The following is a 20,443-nucleotide window of genomic DNA, read 5'->3' as shown; positions in this document are numbered from 1 at the left end:
AATTATCATTTTTCCGAAATGTCACTTTTGCGAATTATCATTTATTCGAAAAGCTATTTTTGCGAATTGTCATTTTTGCGAATCGCTATTTTTACGAATTGTCATTTTTGCGAAAAGCCATTTTTGTGAAATGTCATTTTTACGATTAGTCATTTTTGCGAATTGACATTTTTGAGAAATGTCATTTTTGCGAATTGTCACTTTTGTGAATCGCCATTTTTACGAATTGCCATTTGGGGCTGTTCATAAAGTACGTCACACGATTTTGCATAATTTTTCCACCCCCCCTACCCACGTCACAAATTTTACATGCTTTAGCGCCATTTTTTCTACAGAACGTCACAAAAAATAAATTCCACCCCCCCCCCTCTAAGGCGTGACGTAGTTTATGGACGGCCCCTTTTTACGAATTCTCATTTTTGCGAATAGTCATTTTTGCGAAAAGTTATTTTTACCAATTCTCATTTTTGCGAATAGTCATTTTTGCGAAAAGTTATTTTTACGAATTGTCATTTTTGCGATTTGTCATTTTTACAAATTGTCAAATTTCCGAAAAGTCATCTTTGCGAATTGTCATTTTTGCGAAAATTCCTATAGTGAATCTATATATGCATACAAGTTTACTATAGGAATTTTCGTAAAAATGACAATTCGCAAAAATGACTTTGGAAATTTGACAATTCGTAAAAATGACTATTCGCAAAACTGAGAATTCGTAAAAATGGCAATTCGTAAAAATGGCGATTCACAAAAGTGACAATTCGCAAAAATGACATTTCTCAAAAATGACAATTCGCAAAAATGACTAATCGTAAAAATGACATTTCACAAAAATGGCTTTTCGCAAAAATGACATTTCTCAAAAATGTCTTTTCGTGAAAATGACAATTCGCAAAAATGACTATTCGCAAAAATGAGAATTCGTAAAAATGGCGATTCACAAAAGTGACAATTCGCAAAAATGACTAATCGTAAAAATGACATTTCACAAAAATGGCTTTTCGCAAAAATTACATTTCTCAAAAATGTCTTCGAAAAAATGACAATTCGGAAAATTGACAATTCGTAAAAATAGCGATTCGCAAAAATGACAATTCGTAAAAATGGCCATTCGCAAAAATGACAATTCGCAAAAATAGCTTTTCGCAAAAATGACATTCCGCAAAATTGGCTTTTCGCAAAAATGACTATTCGCAAAAGTGCAGTTCGGTAAAATGACATTTGGGGAATAACCATGCGTCCCCCTTCAATTTTATGACGGTCAGTTGACCTTTTTCCAGGTAAAAGAGGGTGTAAATTTCAGTGGCGGATCCAGGGGGGGTCATGGGGGTCATGCCCCCCCCCCCGGGGGCGAAAAATTTACATAAAAAAAGGGTCAGCTAATTATGGTCGTTGCTCGACGCATCTATAGATGACCCCCCCTCTGGAGTAAATTCTGGATCTGCCACTGGTCGACTTTGTAAAAAACCGTAACAAAATAAGCAGTCTAAAATCATCAGAGATTCTGACTAAATTTCTGTTGCTTTGTGACTTTATTTTTAGTAGGGTAATGAGTAATATATTTAGAAGTAATAAATATAGAATTTAAAATATTTTTGTTTTATTTTATTATACAAAATTTTTATATTCATAGAAAAATACATTTTTTTATATACTTTTATCAGGAACATTCTTTATATCACGAGAACTTTCAGTAGTTGAAAATTATTTTAACTATATTAAATACTAGTATTGAAAATACCAAAATTCTCATAGTGCTAAATGAAATGTTTCCAAAAAACAATACTCTATAATATGTAAGATTTTTTTGTACAATACATTCTGGGAATGTGAAACAATACTTATATTAATACTTTTTAAGAAATGACTTACAATATTAGCACTATGCTTTTAAGTACTTCTTACACTTAAATAAAATAAAGAATAAATTTTTACAGTCGCCGATCGAAATAATTTTTTTTTTAATTAAAAAAACGAATTTGTTTTTAAACTTTTTTAAAACTATAAAAAAGTACCCAATTATTGGAAAACGAAAAATATACTCTTTTTTGATCTTAAAATTAAAGTGTCATGTATCAGTGACACAAAGCTAACAATTCGTCTTTTAATTTCACTTTGGAAGGTATTCGTAGAATTCTTATATGATTAAACTAATATATTTTTCTATATTAGTAGTATTAGCTATTTTTAGATTCGTCTTTCACTAGTAGATGAACCTATAATTAAAAACATTTTTATTTTATTATCTAAAAATATCAAATTATTTGAATCAAATATGTGACACGATCTGAAGAGAAGGGACCTTTGAAGTAAATATCACTTTAAGGTTATGTTAGTGTTTATTAAATATTTTAGTTGTAATGAAGACTTAAACATCAGTGTTTACACTGATAAACATCTGTTTATATTAACAGTTGATCCTTATTTTGTATATTTTCATCTAAAAAATTGTAAAAATAACCTTTAATTTTTTGATTCTAAGGTCCCTTTCTTTAGATCACGTCACAATTAATTTCAGTAAATTTAAAGTTAAAAAAACATATACAAACCTCCACCGTTATAGAATCATTCTTAATATAACCTTTAACAGGATTAAGTACATCCTGCCACTTCATGAAACAATTAAATCCCCAAACATTATTTTCGTTACAGAAAAGATGTTCGATATCTAAAAAATAAAGTTCAAATACCACGAATTAAATAAATAAAAACAATTACTTGTTAACATATTTTGTTTTTGGTTATTATTTATAAATATAATTTATTTTTAATAATTATTTTTACAAATAGAATTTAAAAAAATTCTATAAATAAAGATAATATCATTTTACTTACTTCGTGCAAAATATTTATGTCCTGGTTCGTGAGAAAGAAGGCGCAATTCAGCATTAGCGGAACATGCCCAGGATTCTCCTTCTTCATTACATTGAAGAAAAACACCAAGAAATTCTATAGCCTTTTTTTGATTTTGTCCTGTTAGTGGCGCAACTTTAATTAACCAGGGTAACTGTCCAACATACACTGGCTCAGAGAGTTTGGAAACTTTCATTTTTGAAATATTTTCAATAGTGAAATTAAAAGTATACTCTGTCCTTATACATAGCTCTAAATTGCAACTTTCTCCTTTTGGTGAATCTGCCATTAAGTGAATCTAAAATATAATATTATTAAAATAATATATTTATATTATAATTATCCAAAAAAGTCCACTCACTGGAATGATATTAAATTTTTGCTTTAAATCTAATCACTTACCTCCAATATTATAGAGTCGTTTTTAATGTAATCTTTATCAGGATTAAATACTACTTGCCAATCTATAAAGTCACCGAAATCTGCTTCATTTTCTTTGCTACTAAAGACATGTTCGATTTCTGAAAATTTTAATTTTCATAAATTTATAATTTGTCAAATCTAGAAATGATAATGAAAAATATGTGTATGTTTTATGGTCAGATGTATAAAATCGAACAGATTTAAATTTCAAAATGTTTTTAAAGAATTTGAGTATCGGAAACCTAAAAATTTAATAAGTTTACCTATATAAAATTATCATCAGTCTTTTATCAGTACATTACTTGAAATATTATAATAATTTTTGATTTTTTAAACTTATTCATATCACATTATTGACAATAAGCTAAATTTATTGCATGTTAAATTATTTTTAAATAGTAATAACAAAACAATTTTGTTGGGAAATATTATTTGTACATAAAAAACAATTATTATGTTTTCGGGATTAATTTTTGAACAATTTTAAGAGTTAATAGTGTATTGACTATAAAATGATAAATTAAATTCCTAGAATTTGGAAGAAATTTTAAGCTATAGAACAATAGGTAGTTGTATGGGAATAAAATAAAAATGAGGAATTAATGAAAAAAGCAAAAGCTTACTTTTGTTGAAATAATCTTGTTCCGAGTTATGGGATAGAAGGCGAAAATCTGCATTAGCGTAAGAACTCCATAACTCGCCTTCTTTATTACATTGAAGAAAAAATCCAAGTGAATTTTTCGGCGGCTTTTCGTCAGTTTGTTCTGATCGTGGTACGACCCTGATTACCCATGGCAAATTTTGAAGATAGAATGGAGCAGAGAATTGTTCAACATCTATCGTCGACACATTGCTAAGAGTGTAACGAAAAATCGTTTTCGAAGTACCGTACGGCGCATCTATTTCTAAATCAACCTAAAGTTTAGAAATTTCAGGGTTTTTTTTAATTTTTAAAATGAAAATGTACAAAGGGGATCAATATGAAGCTTATTTATAATGTTTAAGTTTTCATTTCATACAAAATATTGAATAAAAACTGATTTTCCTAAAACGTATAATCAATGTAAAACTGGCACAAACATAATCGATTTGCTTCTTATTTCCCTTTCTTCAAAACGCGTCACAAATACAATTGAAGTTTATTTTAAAACCTATGCACATACCTCCACAGTAATAGAATCATCTTTGATGTATCCTTTATCAGGATTAAGAAGTTCTTCCCATTTCAAAAACTGTCGGAATCCCCAATCATTCTCCTTGTTATTAAAAAGATGATTGACTTCTAAAGAAAATAATTCAAATTATTTTAATATAAATTCAAAACCCTCCCAGTGGGCACAGGGACATGTGATGTCTATAGGATGTCCTCCAGATATCCTGAGGATGTATATGTCTTTCGAACAGACATAGATGTCCTTAAAGACATCCCATGTCCCAGTGTCCACAGGGCTACTTCTCTTTAAGTATATATAGATAGAATCAAAATATATGTATATGTAAGAATAAATGTTAAATAAAGGAAATATTTTAATTAACTACTATAAATATTAATAGCACTAAAAAAAATCCTTATTGAATACGTCTAACGCTTATAAACGATGGCTCCTAAATCTGCCGAACAAAGTGAAAAGAACTTAAGTGACATTTCAGTTGAACGGAGAAAATAAAAAAAACGTTTGAGCTTAGAACTTCAGTATATAATTCATATATATATATAATTCAATCAAGTATATATTCATATATTCATAATTCAGTATATAATAAAAAAAATTAATTTTTAAAACAATTTCTATGTAAAAATGTACTTGCGGAGTTTGAACTCAAGAAATGCAATGTAAAAAAGACACAAAGTCACTTACGGGGCTTTAATATTACTTTTACTTTGTAAACTCCGCTTTCACTGGGGATCATTTTCAAAGTAAGAAAGACACAAGTGATTTTTTGTTCATTTCATATTGTATTCAGGTGACGTCACAAACATCGTTTACAAATTCAACTTATGTTTGCAATTTGTTTACACTTTAAAAATAGTAAATATTAAAAATTGTAACATAGCCTTCAAAAAACTGTCATTTTAAATAAGCATGTTTTCTATTTGTTTTCGTGAGTTACGTGTTTCATATAAACGCTGTGGCGAATAATGTGTCAATTAATATGTTTTCATTTAGGAGCCATCAATAAATTGTCAAACCTGATATAAAAGTTACACATTTTAAAGGAAATTAATAAAATAATTATAGTGAATTTTCTTTAAATCTATAGTAATATTTAAAAGACACTTATAAATATTTTTAACATTGACATGTAAATTTTTAAAGAGTTTTTACAGTGAGGTAAATATAAATATTATTTACCTTTTTCAATAAATTTATTTCCTGCTTCTTGAGACAAAAGTCGCATTTTAAATTCAGCATATTGACCCTTTGTTTTGTCTATTGTACATGAACTACATTCAACATAAAATCCGAAATATAATACTCCATTAGTTACTTGTCGTTGAACTTTAATCCTCCAGGGTATATTTTCCAAGTAAAAAGGTTTCGTGCGTAGCGTAATTTCTTTCATTTTCGAAATTTTGGAAAACTTGTGCTGAACAGTAGCCATTGATTTTTTTTTGCCTATTATTAGTCAAAAAATATAAAGAATAAAATGTTTATTTTATTATGAATAATAAATTTCTTAAATTAATATAAATACATAGTAAAATATTAATTGTTTGTTAATAAATCGTAATTATTTTGGAGACATTTTCGAACTATATTAAAATTCATTTATTATCAATTCTTTCTTTTATAACAAAAACATTTTAGTGTGAGGTTGTGTTCCAATACTTTACAATTTTTTATTGCTATAAATAAAAGGAAACTTTATTTTAGACATCATCATTTTCATGAATCAGCACAGTAAGAATTTCTGAAACATTCCACCTGAAACGAAAATATTTATTTTTTTTCTAACGAAATAAGATAAATAGTTTAGTTCGCCTGTCAGTAAAAGACTGGCGAAATAAACTAGGTATTTCTCTTATTTCGCCCGTTGACGGGCGAAATAGCCGCTTCGTTTTTTGATATATTAAAATCCAATATCTTTAAATAACAAAAAAATTGTATTTGTTTGGATTTAAAACAAAAATAACGTCGGTTGAATTATTGAAATCGGTCAACAAGTTTTTCTGAAATTAATTTTTTTTTTTAAAAAGTAATAAAAATTTTCAATTGTTAATAACAAGAGTAAACATTTTTTTTTGTAAAATCCTTTACAGTGGTTTTTCATGTAAAATGCTACAGGAAAATTAACGGTTAGGAAAAAAAATTTCCAAGTTTTAGGTGGCACGTTTCAGAAATTCTTACTCAGCAAAATAATTATTTACAATTCACGCAGGAATAAAAAATAATAATAACAAAAAATAGACAAACCAATTGTTGAGGGCATTTTTTCGCCGTTTAATACACTGAAAGCGGTTTCAATGTTTTTTTGAGAATTGCAGCCAGGGATGTTTGTAAAGACCAACGCACAATAGTTTCTGACAAAGAAGCATTCAGCTATTCAGTGCTGCCAACTAATGGGCAAGAATTTTCTTAGGGTGGCCACCTTAGGACCCTCTACCCTAAGGCGGTGTTTACATGCTTGCGTTTTGCGTTAAATAATAAGATAGAAAAAGAAAGAGATATACTTCTATCCTTACACTCACTGCTCAAAGCAAAACGCAGCTTTCGAACGCAAGCATGTAAACACAGCCTAAGGCCGCAGTCCCATGGCAGCGTTTTGCGTTGCGTTGTAATGAGAGAGAATGCAGCAAACGTATATTTGCGTCTTTTTCTCTCCCATTACGACGCAACGCAAAACGGTGCCATGGGACTCCAGCCTAATAATAGTAACAAAGAAAATTTAAATTATTTTTAATTAATTTTCAATAAAACAAGAATGAATGAATAATTACGCTTTGACATTTTCACGCCAACATGGGACTGGCCCTTTACGCTTATGTTCGTGTAATTTTAATTGTACATAAATCTCAAATACACGAAGAAAAAATAAAAATTGTAAGGGTGCGATCCCATGTGAGCAGAATACGTCGACCGAAAGCAGAAAATCATGAGTGCAAAAGAGATAGGTAGATATTGTTGTTCTTTTCACTCTCATGATATTCTGCTTTCGGTCGGCGTATTCTGCTCACATGGGATCGCACCCTAATTAATTAAAAATCAGAGTGCGATCCCATTCCCATGTGAGCAGAATACGTTGACCGAAAGCAGAAAATCATGAGTGCGAAAGAGATAGGTAGATATTGCTGTTCTTTTCACTCTCATGATTTTCTGCTTTCGGTCGACGTATTCTGTTCACATGGGATACGGCCGTCGACTGCTCTAGTGAAGATACAAGATAAAAAAAGACACTTTTATTTTTTATCTCTTGCATTGCTATTCTTATAGCGCCACTAAGCGTCAGCAATAGTGGAGAAAAATTTACAACTGAGGTGAGCGATAAAAGCTTTCGCATACTTTCTTCTACCTCTATGGTTTATTCTCCTGTCGATGCTTATCGAAGGGAAAGTTGTAAATATAAGATAACTATAAAAAGTCATATTAAAGTACGACTTTTTATAGCAGGACAATTGTTGTTTAAATTACCAGTAGATTATCGTACAAGATATGTGACTAAATTTAAAAAACATTATTTAAAAATCTTAAAGTAAAATTTCAAAATCGTCTCGTGATGTTTTGGACTTTTAAATGAATTGTGTTATTGTTATTAAATATTCTATAACCAGAATATCAACAGATATTAAATATTTGTAAATGTAAGTAAACATTTCTTCTTTTATTTCACGGAATAATTAAGCCTGTTTTACAATTTTTCATTAAATGTTACAATAAAATTATATTCGAAAAGTAAAGTTTCTTTTTCTAATGATATTATATTTAATTTAATTTAACTTAAGTGTATATCTATATTATTTATTTTTTTATAAAAATAGTTTAAAACTCTTAGTGAAATTTTTTATTTATAATCCCAATCTGAAGAATTGAAATTTTAGACACTTAACAGTTTCTGAATAAAAGATTAACGAAATTTTCCCTGTCGTTTCGTCATTTTGTAAAATTGCCTAATGACATTTAATTCGCAGTAGTAATTATTGAAATACGTACAGTTTGTATAGGTAACTTGTGGGACAAATGCCTTTTCCTTAATATGATTTACGTAATGTTATTAGTATTAATCATTTACCTATTATTCGAATTACTTTTCAATTGCAAATTTTATATTTGCGTTCGAAGTAAAATATATGAGTGAAAATTGTAAATTATGTCTAATTTTGTAATGTTATTTTAACAGTAATGAAAAAATGGAAAAAAATCATAGTTTTAACGTCGATGAGGATGAGGAGCCGGGAGAATCAGAAAATATAATAATAAATGAAGTTGATGGATTGCCTAATATGCATCCAGACTTCGATCAACGTGAATACGATTTTGAGGAGAAAGAAGATTGCAGTGATGTAAACGCAAGAACTTTCGATGAATTGGTTCACGATGAAGACCTACCAATGTCTGTTATTGTCACCAATGTAGACCCTCGTGTTTACAAATGTGACGAATTAAAGGTTTATTCTCATTTTTATAATTACTGCTGTAATTAGACCTGTGACATTTCTCAATTTTCAGTTTTTCAAAAAAGGTCAAAGGTGATTATTAATAGAGGTTTTGACGCTGAAAGCGAACCCAACCTTTAAAATTCTTCTTTGCCGACAGGATTTTTAGTAATTTTAGTTTAAATTACCATTTTGACAATTTTTATTAATTTTCTCTTGAGAAAAGAATTCTTTCTTTTTATTTGTTATTAAAGTATCATATTGCACTAATCCCAGAGAAAGGTACATTATGTGAATGCATAATTTTTTCAAATCATGAAAAACTATTATAATATGGTGTTAATTTATATTTTGAACTTTTTGCAACAGACTGGATCCATATCGCAGGCCTCGGATATTATAATTTTTTCGTCTTTTTTCGACTATTTTCAAAAAATGCGACTTTTTCGACTTTTCTTCCAAATTGTGCAACAAAATACCATTTTTTTAGTATAAAATGCTGCAACTTTTTTCGATTTCTACGCGCAGTATAAAAAATAGCTGTAGATAAATTTTTCGAAAATTATTTTTGAAAATTTTTTCTAATTAAATTTTTGAAATATATAATTAAAAAGATTTTGAATACTTAATTGAAATTTTAAGTATTCTTTTTGTTACATGATTTATGAATAGTACGTTTTCTTTTACTGTATTTTTAATGCTTGTCCTCGTGGATTTCCTAGGACAAAATAAAGAAATTCTAATTCTAATTCTAAAATTAATTGAAAATAAATCCTTTTTTTTCAAGTATTTTATTATAGTTTTTAAAAATTAACTATTATAGAATTTTTATTGAAAATTTTGAAAATAATTGAATTTTCAAAAATTTTAATGAATAATCTTCAAGTGTAAATTCGATAAAAAATGAAAATATTAAAATCCTAGTTTTGAAAAAAGTAATTCTCTGACAAAGTAATTTAAAATTTCTTAAAATTTACTATTTTAGAATTTTTCAGAAATTATTTATAATTAAAATTCATCAAAAATTTGATCATTTTTCTAATATTTTTTAAAAACTTAATTATTTATTTGTTTAATAAATTTTTTTGCAAAATTTAATTATTCTAGGGAATTTTATTAAAATTCGTTGCAAAATTCAATTATTTTCATGAATATTAATAAAATTTTGGTCTAAATCCAATTTTCAAGAATTTTTAAAAAATTTATTGCAAAATTCAATTATTTTCAGTAATTTTAATAAAAATTTTTGTCTAGATTCAATTTTCAGGATTTTTAAAAAAAATTTTTTGAAAAATTCAATTATTTTCATTGATTTTAATAAAAGTCTTTGCAAAATTCAATTTTTTTTCTGGAATTTTATTAAAATTCTAATTCAACTAGGTATAATTTTAATAATATTCTGCAAAATTCAATTATTTTCAGAAATTTTATTAAAACTTTTGCCAAATTTAATTATTTTAAGGAATTTAATTAAAATTCATTGCAAATATTAATTATTTTTCAAAGATTTTACTAAATTTAAATTATTTTTTAAAAAGATTTTACCAAATTTCAATTTTCTTAAAAAAATTTTTAATTGTTATGTAATTGTAAAACAATTGCGTCTTTCAAAAATTATTTAGAAATATTTTTAAAAAGTTAATTTTACGAATTTATTTATTAAAATTTTTGAATATATTGTACCTTATTATCTTTAAAAAGAAAAATGAACGGTTTCAATTATTATAAAAAATTTTTAATTTGTATAATTAAATAATTGAATTCTTGAAGAACTTTCGGAAAAATATTAAAAAGTAATAATATAGATAATTGATTTAAAAATGAAGTTTAGTTAAAAATTGTAGAAAATAATTGAATTTTTGTAAGGGTTATAGTTTTAATTTTTGGAAATTATTAAATTTCAGAATTTGAAATTTTTTAAATTTTCTTTCCTGGTGAAAAAAGAAATAAGAAGTATTTAAATATTTTATTTAGCAAAATTATACAAGTTTTGATTAATTAAATTTAGAAATCAGGGAAATAGAAAATAAAATATTTGTGACAACACTAAATTAAATAAACGACTTTTTCGACTTTTTTTCTATTTTTAATCGACTAAAGCGACTTTTTTTGTTCGTTAAAATCGATCCGAGGCCTGATATCCATTTTGCATATTATTTTTACAATGAGGTATGTTATTCTACACAAAAAATAAAGAAATCCATATTTTTTTAATTTTTAATAGGATTTTGTTTGCACTTTTTACGAATATTTCAAGATTTTAACAATAAGTGATTTTTAATCTTTTTTTAAATTTAATTTGAAACTTCTGAACTTTTAATTTTTATTAAACTTTATAGAATCTAGCCCCTCAATTACCTTTCGAGAAATACTATGTTTCAATCAATTAAAACGCTGTATTTTTTCGTAATTTTCGGTGAAAAGTACACCTTTGTAAAAAGTTTTAGATAAATAAGTTTAAAAGGTTGAGTTTGAGGAAAACGGATAGAGCATTTTTTATGAAAATTTTAAAAAACACCGTAATAATGAAATCTGATCATGATGAATCTAATTTTGCCAAGCAGTAAGACTAATACGATTCCGTACGGTACAATTCGTGTATAGAATCTTAAAAATTTATTAAAATCACCATCGACCTTTTCTAAAACTTAACCTCGCAGGATTATATTATTTAACCCAGTTTTAAAAACTTTTTTATTTTATATATGTCTTTATGAGATTAAAAATCTCTTAATATTTACCTTTTGTTTGTTAATTTGTTTAAATTATTGAATTTTAATAAATAAATTCATAATATTGTTTATTTTTCAAAAATGTAATTCATAACACAGAACCACGACATTCTTTTTTTAAAAGTATACTTGGACGGGATTATTGATTTATAATTGTTTTGACGAGCTGAATTCAAATCTGGATCTATTTTCGACCCAGCACGTCACAGTTTAAAGATAAATTAAAAAATCCATCTGCCCAAAATGGGTTTAAAAATAAAAGACAATACTTTTTGAAAAATTACAGCTTGGGATATATAGTTAATTTTGATGTATTTATAAATTAATGCTGACAAACAAAATAAATACATTGTTTCAAAATTTTCAAATTTGATCAGATTCGCTTAAAACTTGTTACTCGGGGGTTTTCAGGTTAGCTGATTATGAATCTGAAGTCACTTTTTAAAAATTCAAAATGGCGGATCTAATATGGCTAAACAAATTTTCAATTTTTATCCAATTCTTTTTAAGAATTCAATTATTTTGATAAATAATAAAACTCATTGCAGAATTTCAATTATTTTTTAATACAATTTTAAATCGAATTTGTCGAAAAATGTAATTATTCTTAAAATTTTTATTAAAATTCGTCCAAAGAATTTAATTATTTAAAAATTTGTTGATAAAATTCTTTATGAGAATGGAATTTTAAGAAACATTCAATTATTCAATAAATTATTTATTTACATTTTATTTGTAATTAAATAATTGAATTCTAGTATAATTTTCTATTAAAAAATTGATTTGAAAATGAATTTCAGTTAAAATTTTAGATAATAATTGAATATTAAAAGCAACATAGCGTGAATTTTAAGAAATAATTGAATTTTGGAATTAATTTTTTAAAAAAGTTTAATAGCGGATTTTTTTTTGAAATTATTTGAAGTTTTTATTGTCTAATATGTATACATTTAATTCAATCGAAATTTCATAAAATTGGATTTTAATCAAATGGATTTGAAAATTGTCAAAGAACTTTTTTGAAAATTATTAAAAATAATTGATTGAAAGAAGAATTTTAGTTACAAATTCTTGATAATAATAATTTAATTGAAATGATTTTTTAATTTATCTCAAAACTGCTACTTACAAAAAAATTTGTGACCCTGTTTAATTTTTTTGAATTAATGCTCAAAATGTTAAATTTATTAATGTATATTTTTCTTTCTAAACAGGTGACTATTGAAACACTATTCAAAGAATTTGGTGAAGTCGCAACATTTCAGTATTTTAAATCGTTTAGAAGAATGAGAGTTAATTTCACTTCTTCAAGTTCGGCTGCACATGCCAGAATAAAATTGCATCAATCGCGATTCGGCGATACAGATATTAATTGCTATTTTGCACAACCTGTAACGCCTATAGGTTTGTTTCAACTTTATTATTAATATAATATGTTGAAAATTTTAGAAAATGGGAACCTTCAGTTCAGAAAGCGTTTTTATTTTCAAAATGAAGCTACTCTTTTTTCTACCATCTCTTTTTGACCAAACAGATGTAAATTTTAACTCACTTATTTGAAATCTTTAATTAATCACTTTTCTAATCTTAAATCATCCATTATCTGCTATATCTCTTAGAACCATTTTCCTACGTGAGCATTACTCACACTTACATTTCTTTTGTTAAAATCAGAGGTCGATGTTGAAACAAAACTAAATTAAAAATTTTAGGTTACATTTAGTTTCAAGTCGACGCGAAAACAGTTCCGTAACTGTTATAGAATAGTTCTGTAATTATGCCAGCCCTCAAGTGCAACAGCTCTAGATACACTTGTGAGATCCCTTGTTGCATAATGCACTATTTTTCTTCTAGACATGGAAGATCAATACCTACAGCTTCCAGCATTAACTAAGCAACATCTTATATCACCTCCAGCTTCACCGCCTGTTGGTTGGGAACCTAGACCTGAAGGCGAACCTCTTGTCAACCACGATTTAATAGCAGCTATTGCAAATCTAACTCCTGGTAATTATTTTTATTTTTGACTTACTGTTGATTTTCACAAAAATTAACTTTTTTGTCTTCAAATAATATAGGGTCTAGAGAGGTGAGTATTTAAAATCGGCCTTTTTAAAAATCTAACTACTGAGTACGTCTAATGTTTTTCTTAATGAGAGTTGGCAGAGATTGCAATTTACTCATGAAATTGAAAATAACTCTTCAATTAATTTTTGGAAGTTCTTATCGTTAAACATTATAATAAACTCATAACTAATTAGTACCGGAAACCTACATTCTCTGAAAGAACAATTGGTTATGACTCTCAGCATCCTATTTCTCAAAAAAATTGCTATTGTTTACAATTTAATAGACAGCGTTACAACTATCACATAATAAATTCCACTCAGAAAACATTGAATATGTAAAAAAAAATCTCTTACGTAATATATTATTACGTAAATATGATTAATAAATACTATTCTATTAAAGAACTGCCATAAAGTTATTACTTATCAATCATTTAATGAAGCACTTTTTTAAAAAAATTTTATTTCAATTCTGTTGAAATTAGTTTCAATTTTAAAAATTTTAACGCAATTCTTTCAAAGAATTCGACTATCTTAATAAATATTAAAATTCTTTTCATTTTTTTCATTTTTTTTAAATATTTGAAAATAATTATTTTCAAATATTTAAAAAGATTCTCACCAACATTTTCATTCTCTTTATAAATAAATAGCAAAATTATATTCTTCGGCAAAATTCAATTATTATAAGAAATTTTAATAAAATTCATTGCAAAATTCAATTATTTTCATAAATAAAAGTATTCATCACAAGAATTCAATTATTTTCAAATATAATAAAATTCAATTATTTTCAGAAATTTTCATAAAATTCTTGGCAAAATTTCTATTATTTTAAAAAATTTTTCTTAACCCGGCGAGCGTAAGGTAGGGTAAAATTTACCCTGTAGAATATTCACTTCTCCATAATTCGAATTTGAATTGATGAATTTACCTGTAATTTTTAATAGCTGCACTAAATACGGTAACAAATCAATAAAGAATAAAAAAAAATTTTTTTCATAACGCGGTGCAAAAAAGGGCACTTTTTTGCACCTTGTTATGAAAAATATCGTTCGTAACTAGTGCTAGCAGTTGCCAATTTTTGAACGAGCACTTTTTTTGGAACAAACTGTAGGCGTTTGTTTGTTCCAAAAAAAGTGCTCGTTCAAAAATTGACAACTGCTCGCACTCGTTACGAAATATACTATTTTGCATTTCTTATTATTTATTTATAATTATTGACAACACATGTACCCTGAATATAAAACACACTACGAGTATTGTTCTTTGTATAATTTAAAAAAAAGTTGGAATCATGAATGAACTTCACTATTATTGTTTACTAAGGATAAATAATGTATTTTACTATTATTACAATTAAATTTTTATTTGTTTAAACAAACTATTATTGTTAATTTATAACAATTCCAAAAACAAAATAGAGAAAAGCAAATTTCTAAAAATTTGGCAGCTGATATCGGTATTATTTAATGCTAAATTAATTAATTAAATAAAACATTAAATTAAATTTGCTATAGTTATTAATTAACATTGTTTAAACAATAAATTGTTGCTATTTATTAACTTTTTTTCTATTGCACCTAGGAAAATGCAGATTTTTCCCAATTTTACAATTTTGGACCTAAGATAATAACCGACAATTATTAAATGTCAATTTGATATGTTAATAATTGTTTAAATAATTAATTGTTGTTATTTATTAACTTTTTTTCTATTGCACCTAGAAATGTGCAGTTTTTTTTTAATTTTGCAATTTTGGATCTAAGATAATATACTTTGATAATAAACGTAGTAAACCTTACCAACGTTTTTGTTGGTTAGAAAAAAACTGCATCTTCCTAGGTGCAATAGAAAAAAGTTAATAAATAACAACAATGAATTGTTTAAACAATTTTTAACATATCGAACTGACATATAACAATTATCGGTTATTATCTTAGATCCAAAACTGCATCTTTCTAGGTGCAATAGAAAAAAAGTTAATAAATAGTAACAATTAATTGTTTAAACAATTGTTAACATATCGAATTGACATTTAATAATTATCGGTTATTATCTTAGGTCCAAAATTGCCAAATTAAAAAAAACTGCATCTTTCTAAGTGCAATAGAAAAATGTTAATAAATAACAACAATTAATTGTTTAAACAATGTTAAATAATAATTATAGCAAACTTAATTTAATGTTTTATTGAATTCATTAATTTAGCATTAAATAATACCGATATCATGCTGCCAAATGTATAGAAATTTGCTTTTCTCTATATTTTGTTTTTGGAATTGTTATAAATTAACAATAATAATTTGTTTAAACAAATGAAAAATTTATCGTAACATTAATAAATTAGATTACTAGGCAACATAAAACATTTATAGAAAAAAATTTCCATGATTTAAAGTTTTTTTTAATTTATAAATAGTATTACATTACAGGGTAAAAAATACCCTACCTTACGCTCGGTGTTGCAAAATTTCACCTTACGCTCGCCGGGTTAATTCAATAATTTGTATATCTATTATTTTAATGAAATTTTCCCAGAAGAATTCAATATTATTTAAATATAATTTTGACCAAGTTCTACACGAATATTCAACCATTTTCTAAAATAATGAAAATTTCAGAGAAATTCAATTATTAAAAATAGAATTTACATAAATTTTTTCGAAAAAAATCAATTGTTTGAAACTTTTTTACAAAATTCTTCGCAATAATTCAATTATTTTCTTAAATAATGAAACCAATTGCAGAATTTAAATTATTTTCAAAAATTTTAATCAAATTCTTTTTAAAAATTCAATTTATTTTCAAAATAATTATTTTAAAAAAATTCTTCTTAGAAATTTCATTAATTTCTATAATTTATAAAAATTCAATTATTTCCAATATCTAATATTTCAATAAAATTTGACAAAAGAATTCAATTAGGTAGGTATTTAAAAAGAAATATTATTAAAAAATTCGTCTGAAGAATTCAATTATTTTCAAAATTAATAAAATTCTTCGCAAAAATTTAATTATGGTCGCAAAAGTTTGAAAAAATGATCGTCAAAATTTCAATTATCTTTATATAAATATTAAAATTTTTCTCCAAAATTCAATTATTTTCAAAAATTTTAATGAAATTCTTTTTAACAAATTCAAATTTTTTTTCAAAAATTCTCCTCCATTCAATGATTTTCAATATCTACTATTTTAATAAAATTTTCCGAAAGAAATGAATTATTTAAAAAAATTTTTGATAAAATTCTAAGCAAACCTTTTATTATTTTTATAAATAACAAATATTTCACAGCAATTCAATTATTTACAAATTTTTCATAAATTTCTTTGCAATAATTCCATTATTTTCAAAAATATTCAATTTATTTTCACAGAGATTCAATTATTTTCAAGAGTAATAATATTCTTCGCAAAAATTAAATATTGTTTAAAAGTAATAAAATTCTTCTTAGAAATTCAATTATTTTCATAAATAATTAAACTAATCGGAGAATTTCAATTATTTTTTAAGACAATTTCAATTGAATTTCTCGAAAAATGTAATTATGTATTCTTAAAAATTTTATTAAAATTCGTCGAAAGAATTCAATTATTCAAGAATTTGTTAATAAAATTATCTATAAGAATTCAATTTTAAGAAACATTTAATTATTAAATAAATTATCTATGTTTGTATTTAAATAATTGAATTCTCGTTGTATTTTCTAATAAAAATTGATTTAAAAATTAGTTTCAATTAAAGTTTTAGATAATAATTGAATTTTGGAGAAGTTTCTAATAATTGTAATTTTTAGAATTAATTGAATTTTTTAAAGGTTTCAAAATTAAAATCTTTAAAAATTTGAATTTTTCATACTTTTAATTGAAAATTCTATGCAACTAATTTTTTCAAAAAGCTTAATCGAAATTTTTTTAAATTATTTCAAGTTTTTATTTTCTAATGTATTTATTTAATTGAAGACTTGAATTGTAAACAAATGAATTTTGAAAACTCTCAACAGAACTTTATCAAAAATTGTTAGAAATAATTGACTTAAAGAAGAATTTTATTTAAAAATTGTAGAAAATAATAATTGAATTGAAATGTTGAAAATAATTTTGAAGCAATTATAGTAATAATATTCTTATTATATAAAATAATGATTTTATCACTCGGTCAGCTTTAATTTTTTATAAAACAAAGAAATCGATTACTCCGAGTCGAAGATTCGGAGTGATCCATTTCTTCATGTTTTACAATAATATTTTTATCAGTTATCGAAATTCAAAAGGTTTGAATATTGAAATTTTTTTCCAATGCAAAAATAATAATGATTAAAAATTTATTTGGGGTTTTTGAATGAATGCCCTCCTAACATAATCCGTTTGAAAATGAATTTTTTGTAGGTGCTGCTCATGAATTGCATCGTGGAGGATCCGGCCAACCTGGTATTGTGGTACATGTTTGTGAGACATCGAATTCTTTAAAAAATACAACTCACATACAACCAACGCATCGTCCAGAATATTAATTGTTTTTCTTTTTTCATTTTATTATTTTTATTTATTATTCTGCGCAAAAATAGTGTTTGGAAAAGAAAAAAACTAATTTAATATCTTTAAAACTAACGAAGATCTTATCTATTAATGCAATTGGTACACCAAATTTAGAATCAATTTTACGTCGTCGATGTTATAACGTCTTCCTGTAAATTCCGTCGTAATCGATGTTACTATTACGGTACGTTATAATGTACACTGAGTAAAGTTTGGTGAATCCAGGCAGTACAGTAGTAAATGTAGAGATATTCAATTTTCCACATTTACTTAGAGCTGAAAAATTAGTGGTGCACGTTGAGCAGAGAGACTTTATTTCCTTTTTGCCGCCTTTTATAAATGAGATGAGACTATTAGTTGGGTGAAAGGGCAAAAATTTTAGGTTATGTTTAGAAATGTTTTTACTCGATTAAAGATTCATTCTTAATTATCTAAAGTCAAATACAATTTTTATGAACAATTTTATATACTAAATAAATAATAAAAATTGTCTTTTACTTCAAGTAATTGAAAATCAATCTTTAATAAAGTAAAAACAACTAAATATAACCTATAATTTTTTGCCACTACTAAGATAAAGAAAAGCTCCATAAAAAATAACTTTGCTATTGAAAGTTTTTGCCATGCTTTAAAGATCCAAAATTAATAATTAATTTTTCGTTTAATAAACTGAAGAAATTCGTCGTATTTTAAAGTTTTTTTTTATTAAGTTTACAGAAAGGAATATTTTCGAAAAATAGTGAAAGGCAAATTTAAAGTGAGAATCAAAATAAAATATCACAAAATAATACTCTATACTATAATTACGAATTTGTCGATCAAAAATATCTTAACGTGCATCATTACAGATTTAAATATATGATTACTTCAATGAAATCTGTAACATTTGCAATGCATAGGCACGTTTATCGCGCATAAAACATAAAAAAGATTAATTTCCAAAAATTGAAAGCAAAATGGATATTGATCTGTTTTTCGTCCTACTCTTAAAATAATAAATAAAATGAATATTTTGTTTTCTAAATTAGAAAATTACTAGTAATTCATTTTATTGCTTCTCTGAAGTAAAATAAAAATTACAAACCAAAATTTATATAATTTAAACTAGACAAAATGTCAAAATACTGAATTTGAAAATTTTTATTTCTGTCCATATTTGGTAATTTTGTGAATAAAAATAAAAATTGCATGAATGAAAAAAGTTTTTGTTTTCAAATATTGAAATTTTTAATTCTATAAATATTTGATTGAAATAATAAAATAGTAACAAAATTCTGTAATTATTTTACGAGTAAGACAAAAAAGGAGAAATCGTTTAAACTCATGTTCCTAAAATGGCCTCAAGCATCAATAAGAGTTTGGAATATTTCCAAAAAACTCAAAACAATTTATTTTCAGAGAATATTTTATGATAATGTTATAAAGAAATATAATTAAAAAATTTGTATTATTTCGTAAGGTTATAAATATTTAAGTTGCTCTTGAAAAATTTCACCCCCTGCACTATTAATATATTGTTATGAGAATTTATCTCATACAATATTGTTGTAATTCTAAGTAAACATTGCCGAACTTTTTTCAGTGTATTTAGTTTATTACTATGTTTTTCGAATGTCTGTTAATTTATTATAATTGATTTTGTTATTTATTTGTTATGCCTCCCTAAATGCACTAGAAAATTATTTAATGAAAATATTGAATTTAACTAATATAGAAATATGTATTATAAATATGTTACCATTTTTTCTCCTTACACTTTTGAAGTTTGTCTGATGATAATATGAATCTTACGCGGTGCAATTGTGTAATTTTATTTTTTACTTAGTAAAAAGTAGTGAAAAATGTTGACTTTGTTAAAAAAAAATATAGTCAAAGTGGAAGAAAAATTGGAAAAATCAAAGTGAATGCCAAAATGAAATTACACAATTAAACTCATAATGTATTATAGTCTACGTTTTTTGTTTGTTGATTTGTTTGTTCTACAAAATGAAAATCATGTACCTAATGTTAAATATTTATGTGTATATAATATGATATTACCTAAATGGAGCTGTTGAACTCGGAATTTAAAAAATTGTATTTAAGGTATAAGTGCTAGATGATTTGAATATTAGTTGCAAAAAATATTCTACTATTAGTTACAAATGTTGTTTGAATTTTTTTTTTCGTTTTTCTTATTAATTGTACAATTTTTTTTCAAGCGTTAAATTCAATCAGGTGCAGATCATAAATCA

At 25.3% G+C, this 20,443-nt stretch overlaps 2 protein-coding genes across 5 annotated transcripts; one reads left to right on the top strand and one right to left on the bottom strand.

The window, feature by feature from the left end:
• Positions 1–1,590: 1,590 nt before the first annotated feature.
• LOC122512293 (ubiquitin carboxyl-terminal hydrolase 7-like) lies at positions 1,591–6,823 on the bottom strand. Of its 3 annotated transcripts, none has more exons than XM_043628047.1 (8): positions 6,693–6,823; positions 5,631–5,894; positions 4,440–4,558; positions 3,900–4,191; positions 3,256–3,374; positions 2,836–3,151; positions 2,550–2,668; positions 1,591–2,216 (listed from the first exon to the last, which is right to left on the bottom strand). In XM_043628047.1, the coding sequence occupies exons 1-8, from the start codon at positions 6,706–6,708 to the stop codon at positions 2,178–2,180; spliced, it is 1,284 nt and encodes a 427-aa protein (XP_043483982.1). In that variant the 5' UTR covers positions 6,709–6,823; the 3' UTR covers positions 1,591–2,177. The 3 variants fall into 3 exon arrangements, with proteins under 3 accessions (XP_043483982.1, XP_043483985.1, XP_043483984.1); XM_043628050.1 differs by having other exon boundaries at positions 2,550–2,609; XM_043628049.1 differs by lacking the exon at positions 2,550–2,668.
• A 956-nt stretch (positions 6,824–7,779) lies between these two features.
• LOC122512322 (protein sarah) lies at positions 7,780–18,249 on the top strand. 2 transcript variants are annotated; one of them, XM_043628088.1, is made up of 5 exons: positions 7,780–8,077; positions 8,614–8,881; positions 12,816–13,005; positions 13,456–13,608; positions 18,060–18,249. In XM_043628088.1, the coding sequence occupies exons 2-5, from the start codon at positions 8,624–8,626 to the stop codon at positions 18,182–18,184; spliced, it is 726 nt and encodes a 241-aa protein (XP_043484023.1). In that variant the 5' UTR covers positions 7,780–8,077; positions 8,614–8,623; the 3' UTR covers positions 18,185–18,249. The 2 variants fall into 2 exon arrangements, with proteins under 2 accessions (XP_043484023.1, XP_043484024.1); XM_043628089.1 differs by lacking the exon at positions 7,780–8,077 and adding an exon at positions 8,460–8,478.
• Positions 18,250–20,443: the final 2,194 nt, after the last annotated feature.

Source organism: Leptopilina heterotoma, unplaced genomic scaffold, assembly GCF_015476425.1.
Source record: "Leptopilina heterotoma isolate Lh14 unplaced genomic scaffold, ASM1547642v1 Lhet_97, whole genome shotgun sequence".
NCBI classification, from domain to species: domain Eukaryota; kingdom Metazoa; phylum Arthropoda; class Insecta; order Hymenoptera; family Figitidae; genus Leptopilina; species Leptopilina heterotoma.
Note: the sequence above shows the minus strand (reverse complement) of the source record. Positions and strands in the feature narration are given on the sequence as shown.